This window comes from Malurus melanocephalus, unplaced genomic scaffold, assembly GCF_030028575.1.
Source record: "Malurus melanocephalus ecotype Western Australia unplaced genomic scaffold, MMel_1.1 scaffold_934, whole genome shotgun sequence".
NCBI lineage: Eukaryota > Metazoa > Chordata > Aves > Passeriformes > Maluridae > Malurus > Malurus melanocephalus.
In genome coordinates, this window is record NW_026624166.1 from 112096 (window position 1) to 119197 (window position 7102).

The 7102-nt window shown below is 62.8% G+C and overlaps 2 protein-coding genes across 2 annotated transcripts in view; both read right to left on the minus strand.

Moving 5' to 3' along the window:
* CBX2 (chromobox 2) overlaps positions 1-954 on the minus strand; it is a 6071-nt gene extending 5117 nt beyond the window's left edge. Inside the window, exons 1-2 of the mRNA XM_057386200.1 lie at positions 614-954; positions 467-568 (exon numbers count right to left, since the gene is read on the minus strand). Coding sequence (XP_057242183.1) covers positions 467-568; positions 614-954 — 443 coding nt within the window. The remainder of the gene's footprint in view (positions 1-466; positions 569-613) is intronic.
* Positions 955-5630: 4676 nt separating this feature from the next.
* Positions 5631-7102, minus strand: part of ENPP7 (ectonucleotide pyrophosphatase/phosphodiesterase 7) — a 5911-nt gene continuing 4439 nt past the window's right edge. Inside the window, exons 5-6 of the mRNA XM_057386201.1 lie at positions 6584-6682; positions 5631-6197 (exon numbers count right to left, since the gene is read on the minus strand). Of these exons, the coding sequence (XP_057242184.1) occupies positions 6594-6682 (89 nt within the window). The 3' untranslated portion in view covers positions 5631-6197; positions 6584-6593. The remainder of the gene's footprint in view (positions 6198-6583; positions 6683-7102) is intronic.

Consider the following 7102-nt stretch of genomic DNA (forward strand, 5'->3'; position numbering starts at 1 on the left):
GGGGGGCGGGGCGATCCGGCGTGGGGGGTGGGGGGAGGCATTGTCTGTGCGCGACCCCTCCTCTTCCTCCCGCGCGGGGGCGGCCGCTGCCCGGCCGGAGCGGGGACAATGGGGTGGCCCGTCCCGGGGCTTTGTTCCCCCGGGCAGCGCAGGGGGGTTCCCCGGCCGGTCCCGCAGGGGATCCCCCCGCCCCGACCCCACCGGGGGTCCGTGCTGCGAGGACCCGGGCTCCGAGTCCCCCGCCCGGGGTCCCTCCTGGGGACAAAGCACCCGGGGCCGGGGCAACGAGCGCCGGTCCCCGCCGGGCCGGAACCGGCGGCAGCAGCCCGGCACGTTTTGGTTCTAAAATAATCGATTATAATAGAATAAAAGATTTCCCGGGGGGGTGGGCCGCTTGTGACCCTCGCGTGGTGCCGGCTCGCAGTCCCGTACCGGCCGCTCCACGGTCCCTCCCGAGCCGCACTACCGGGGGTGCGGCGGCACCGCACGCACCGAGGCGTGCAGGGCGGCGTGAGGAGCTGCTGCACGGCGGTTGTGCGCTGTGGGCGTGGAAGGATGAAATATGGTGCTTTACAGGCATGGAAGAAGATGAGTCAGCACCTCAGGGAGTTGCCGTCCGCGGGCCCGGAGCCCGCCGTTAACCGTGCGGGAGCCGCAGGGATATGAATTGCCGTCGCCCCGGCGCCTGGGTGCCCGCGGCGCGCAGGGACTGAGCGGGAGCCGGACGGGCCATGGGGTGTCCTGCGTGGGGCCTCGCCTGCACCCCGGGCACTGCCGTCTCCGGTAAGCGATGCCGGGTTTAGCGATGCCGGGTTTAGCGATGCCGGGTTTAGCGATGCCGGGTTTAGAAAAGCGTTCGGAGCTGCAGCGGGTGCGTTGGGCTGTCCCCGCTGCGGGGGGAATGTCACCACAAGGGACCCTCTGCATGAGGGAATGAGAAACTGGATGTTTCATAGGGCGTGGGGCTGCCCTGGGGGCTGCAGGATGTGGACGTGCCTGGGGTGCTGGGTCGATGCCAGGGGCTTATCTTGGGTTGGGCGCTGTCACCTTTCATTGTTTTCTTTGACAATTACCGCGGCCGTTCGTTGATGAGCTGTAGGAGCATTTTTTTTTAGCCGAAGGTGACACAGAATTGTAACACAGCRCCGCACTTTTTGTTCGAGTTCATTTACCTTCTGCCAGCTCGGCTCTTTGTGTGCCACACCTCTTAGATTTTACAGAAAAGCCGTGAATGACCTCCCATCCCTGAGCCGTGCACAGCCATCCCGGCGGGTGGGTGCAGCTCAGGGGGTGAGGAGCCGCTGGGGCCCTCCTGGCCGCAGGGATTTGCCTCCGGGAGATGAATCCTCTTGGGAATGAGCTCTGATTTGGGGGATGCTGCTCCTCTCCCGGCTGCCCCTCAGTGCTGTTGTTCCTGTGCTCCCCCCGAGGATGGAGGGCAGGGTCGCTGTCCTGTCCTTTCCTGGGGCTGGGAAGGGAAGGCCGTGTGAGTGGAGCTGCTCCACCCGCTGCCTGCTGAGCTGTGAGGGGCTGGGGGTCACAAGTGGGAGCAGCCCTTGGCATTTGTGTCTCTTTAGGGACCACAGTGCCATCAGCTTTGTCCCTTGTGGGGACCCTGCATGATCTCCAGTGCTGTGCAGCCCCCATGCCACCCCTGCTCCTGCTGAGGGTGAAAAGGGCTCTGCTGCTCCCTGGGCTGGAAATCTCCTTTCTTCTSCCAGGGGTTTATTAAAAACTGGTCCTGGGCAGTCCCTGGGCTGCCGTGGGCTCCGTGCTTTTTACCCCTGGCAGAGTGGGGTGTCCCCAGAGCTTGTGGGATGTCCTGTTTCCTCTTGGTCAGCCAGAGGAGACCATTCCAAGCACGGAGCTTCCCTGGGCATTGCTGGCTGGAGCCACCACAGGGGCTGCACCAGCTGGGGCTGTTGATTGGGGCAGGAGGAGATGAGTGCGTTTTTCATGAATTCAGTGTTTCCCATCCCTGACACAGACTTCACCTTTCTGGAGAAACTCGGGAACATGCACTGAATAGCTTGGCCCCATGTTCTCTCCAAGACAGTGGGGCCAGTAAATTCACCAATCACCATGAAAACCTTCATTATCTTAAAAGTGAGAGTCAGACCCCTGAACTAATCCGATGGAACATGATTTTGTAGYTTTTCCCAAGTATGCCAGACATCCCAGGAATGCCGTGTGTCCTGCGTTAGGTCTGTAGCAGGGGCTGCCAGACTGGGGTGGGGGTTTGGTGTCCAAGGAARGGATTTTCCCCCTGTTGAGGGGGAAAGAGCTGTGCTGCTCCCTGGGCTGGAAATCTCTGTTCTGTCCCCAGGAGTTTGGTGGCAGCTCACCCCTGATCTGCTGTGGGTTCTGCGCTTTCTGCCCGTCCTGTCAGGCCAAGCAAAGGACTCTGCTGTGCTCTGGGGGTTCGCTGAGTGAGGAGCCCTGGCCTGCGAGGTGCAGGGTGGGGTCAAGGCCATGGGTGTTCCCACAGGGCCCCCCCAAAGCAGGGGCATTTCAGGGGTGCCCTGTTCCCTCCAGCGCTGCAGGACCCCAATGTCTGTGCTGATGGGGCCCGAGGGGTGCGGGATATCCCTGACTCACAGGGTGAGGCTGGGCCAGCCCAGGGCCATGGTGGCCATGTTTGCTGTGGGCAAATGGTGGCTGTTTTCCCCAAGGCATCAGCCAATCGAAGCGCAGAGATCTGCATATCATTTGGGTACTGCAGGCGGGTATGGAGCTGTGCKGCTTCCAGGATGGGATGGACAGGGAGCGCGTTGTGTCTGCGCCCTGTGCCGTGTGAGGAGCGGCGTTTGGAGAGGCAGCARTGTCCCTGCACACAGTGTGCCATAAATAAATACGTGTCCTTGTGTGTTTGTTGTTATGTTCCCATCCCGCAGTGGTTGGGACCCCTGGGCAGCAAGCAGCTTCCCAGTGCAGGAAAAAGAAAAGGGAGCAAATGGTGTGGAAATGCATGGCAAATTGGGATGCAATACACAGCGGGGCTCTCCCTGCTGCCTGACCCCCAGCCCGGGGAGGGGGGAGGTGGGGAATGAATTACGTGGGGATGGGATGAGATGGAGGGCAGGAGGATGCAGGGATCAGGCAGAGACTGTGTCCGGGAAGGGCCAGGCTGGGCTTTGGCCTTTGTAATCTGGAAATGTTTGGTGAAAATATCCCAGTACACGAAGTGTGAGAAGCAAYGGGGGAAAGGCTGGGAAGGGCTCAAAGGACATGCAAAATTTGACAATTGTGTGTTTCCCTGGCCGGGCTAGAGATGACTCCTGGGCTGGGGAGCTGGGGGCAGGAGCTGGTTTAGGCCCTGTGTGTCTGTGGGGTTAAACTCCTCACACCACAGGGGCGAGGAGCTGTCTGTCTCTCTGGCCCGGCTATCTATGCATCCCCAGCCCGGGGCACGCTGTCGGGGCCAGGAGAGGACGGTGAGATTTCGGTGCGTGGTGTGGATCTGCAGGGCATCCCTGGGAGCATCCCTGTGTGTTTCGGTGCTGCGGGAGCTGAGCATCCCCCGGGCCGGCGGCCGCCGGGCGGGGCTCCCAGGCTTTGTCCCCAGGACCGAGGAGCGGGTCCCCTCCCGGGGACAGTGACAGCCCCGGGGCAGCGAGAGGCTGGCGGCTGCAGGCACCGCTTTGGGGGATGCTCCGGGCCGGGATTTTACCGTGAGCGGCTCCCCCCGACCGCGGCGGAGCTCGGGGGCAGCGGGCGCTGAGCGCGGCTCGGGAGCCCTCGGCCGCCGGCTGGAGGTACTGCACCGGGACACCGGGACTGCACCGGGACACCGGGACACCGGGACTGCACCGGGACACCGGGACTGCACCGGGACACCGGGACACCGGGACTGCACCGGGACACCGGGACACCGGTACTGCACCGGGATACCGGGACTGCACCGGGACACCGGGACACCGGTACTGCACCGGGACTGCACCGGGACACGGGGACACCGGTACTGCACCGGGATACCGGGACACCGGGACTGCACCGGGACACCGGGACACCGGGACTGCACCGGGACACCGGGACTGCACCGGGACACCGGGACTGCACCGGGACTGCACCGGGACACCGGGACAGAGGGACACCGGGACACCGGTACTGCACCGGGACACCGGGACTGCACCGGGACACCGGGACTGCACCGGGACAGAGGGACACCGGTACTGCACCGGGACACCGGGACTGCACCGGGACACCGGACACCGGGACACCGGGACACCGGGACACCGGACACCGGGACACCGGGACACCGGGAGGCTGCCGGTACTGCACCGGGACACCGGGACAGCGGACACCGGGACACCGGGAGGCACCAGGAGACACCGGGAGCACCGGGACACCGGGATGGAGGAACGGGACCGCTCTGGCTTCGGGAAGGGGGATCCCCACTCCCGCGTCTCAGCAGCGCACAGCTCGGAGGATGATCCGTGCTGCAATCCCAGATGGGTGGGACACGCTCCGTGCCCAGCACGCTGCATTTGGCCAGCCCGAGAGAAAACGGCCCCCCCGAGCTGTGTCCATGGTAATCGCTGTGACTGAGGGCTAATGGGAGCCTTCCCAGCGATTCCCAGGGTTCAGCCTAATTCCAGCACGGTCCCTTCCTCACCATGGGTTTTTCTGGCAGAGCCTCCTCACCAAAGCGCCGCTGGTTGAGTCAGGAACTCAATTCCTGTTCCCAGTTGAGGAAAAATCAGCTCTCAGATGAGGAGAGGTTGGTCACTACAAACTCTGTGTTCCCTGTGTGGGTCTGGAACCAGCCCTATGAGAACTGCAGCCTCTCAGTGCTTGAGGGGCTTATAAAAAAGAGGGAGAGTGGTATAAAAATGGGCAGAGTGATAGAAGTTTTAAACTTCAGAGAGGAGAGATTTCAGTTAAATGTTAGGAAGAAATTCTCGTTTGTGAGGGTGGGCAGGCCCTGGCACAGGGTGCCCAGAGAAGCTGTGGCTGCCCCTGGATCCCTGGCAGTGTCCCAGGCCAGGCTGGACATTGGGGCTGGGAACAGCCTGGAACAGTGGGAGGTGTCCCTGCCATGGATGGGCTGGGATGGGATGAGATTTAAGGTCCCTCCAACCCCATTCCATGGCTGTGTGATCCTGCTCCAAACCTGCTGGGCATGGGTCACTCAGAGCCTGGTCCCGGTGGGTTCTGAGCTCTGCAGGCTCTGCCAGGATCTCCAGGACACCAAATTCCCAACAGAGCCAGCTGCCTCTGCCATTGGATGTGCTGACCTGCATGGCAAGTGCCAAGGTCACYAGGAGGATAACGGGGAAGGTTTCTGTGCGCTCTCATCATTAATATCAATTTCATTGGYGTGCACAGCGCTGGCCACGCTCCCCTTTCAGAGCCTCCCTGCTCTGCTGCCGCCCTGACCCCCACCCCAGCACGGTCTCAAGCCAAACATTTTCTTCCTGTTTTTCTGAGGGTGCGGCTCTTGTTTCATCTCGTTGGGTGAAGCCGATGCCGTGAGTGAGTCTCTATGGCAACAGATGTTTATCGAGCCCCTGAGATGAGGCACAGGGCTGGGGAAAGGCACCACAGCATCTGGGKGGGTCTGGGGGTGCCGGAATGCCACACTGGGAGGGTCTGAATGGGGGCTGCTGCATGGGGGGGGTCTCCATTCCTGTCCCCTAAACCCCAGCCTGGCTGAGGGACCCTGGGCTGCCTCTTGCAGGGGTTTGGCTTTGTGCAGGGGCTCAGAACAAATACTTTTAATTCATTTGGATACTCAGTTGGTATCAGCAGTTCCTGCTCCAAACCCGCACTGGGGCTGTTGTGCCTCCCGAGTTGGGGTGATGCACACATGGGGTGACCCTGACAAGGTCAGGCTGTACATCAGTGCCACCTTCCAAAAAGAGCATCCTGGTGTCACCCCAAACCGTGGGAGAGGCATCTCCCCCGGGACTCAGTCACACGGGAGGAGCGTGGGTCAGTAATTTGGAGAAGTTTTGGGAATTCTGTCCAATTCCCTGAGCCTGGGGCTGATTGTCTTTGTGAGCCGTGTCCWTCCCCATCTTGCCACAAGTTCTGGAACGTGGGGCTGCCAGGACAGGAGAGCACGGCGCTGCTGGAGCTTGGGTCAGGGCGCTGCAGCCTCTGGAGGTGTGCTGTGCTGGAAGTGCCAGGGAATTAAATCAGGAGTTACTTGTCCTGGAGTTACCTGTCCTGCTGGTTCTCTGGACACATTTGCTCTGTGAAGGGAAGTGACAAAGTCTGGCCTTGCAGCCGCACACAGGCACGTACAGAGCCACGGCAGTGAGGGATTCGCCCTTTGTGGCTGCTCGTGGCATGGCCCAGACCTGGCTGTGCACAGGGGACAGAGGGGACAGGRCAGGGGGCAGTGACAGGGTCCAGGGGAGTGCCCACACCCCCTCTCCAGCCCATGCCCTGGGGGTGTCAGTGCTGACCTGGGGCAGGAAGAACGCAGAATCCTGTCCGGGGTGTGAAGCCCCGGCTGTGCCCCGTGGGGAGTGTTTTTGGGGGGCTCCACAGACTGACAAAACCCGGGGAGACCATGCCCAAAATGTACCCTGTTTGCCTGGGTACGGGTTCTTCCTGGGCCCTTGGGGTCAGTTACCTGATGGGGGTTAGAAAACTCCTCCCCAGCATCCCAGAACGAGAGCGAGTCCCAACATCAGCGGCAGCTTCGTGGCGGGCTGGAGACGCGCACCCGAACCTGTCGAACCTTCAGTRCCACCTGCAGAGAGGAGGGTGGATGCCGGCCCTACCGCGGGGACCCGGTGGTGGCCCGTGGGACGGGTCACTGTCACCGCCTGCCACCCATCCTGCTTCCCCCACCCTGCCGGGAGCTGATCCTCCCCGGTGCCGGGGGCACGGTGACCCCTGCTCGGATCCCGAGCCCGGGGGCGGCGGCGGAGGGAGCGGAGGGAGCGGACAGAGCGGAGGAGGCGAAGAGGGAGGCGGCGGAGGGAGCGGAGCGGGGAGCGGAGGGAGCGGAGGAGGCGGAGGGGGGTCCGGCCGGTGCTCCGGTACCGCCGGGCGGGGGCGGGAGCGGCGGCGGCCGCCAGGTGTCGCTGTTCCCGCGGGAATCCCGGCGGAGCGGAGCGGAGCGCTCCCGGTGCCGCTCCCGGTGCCG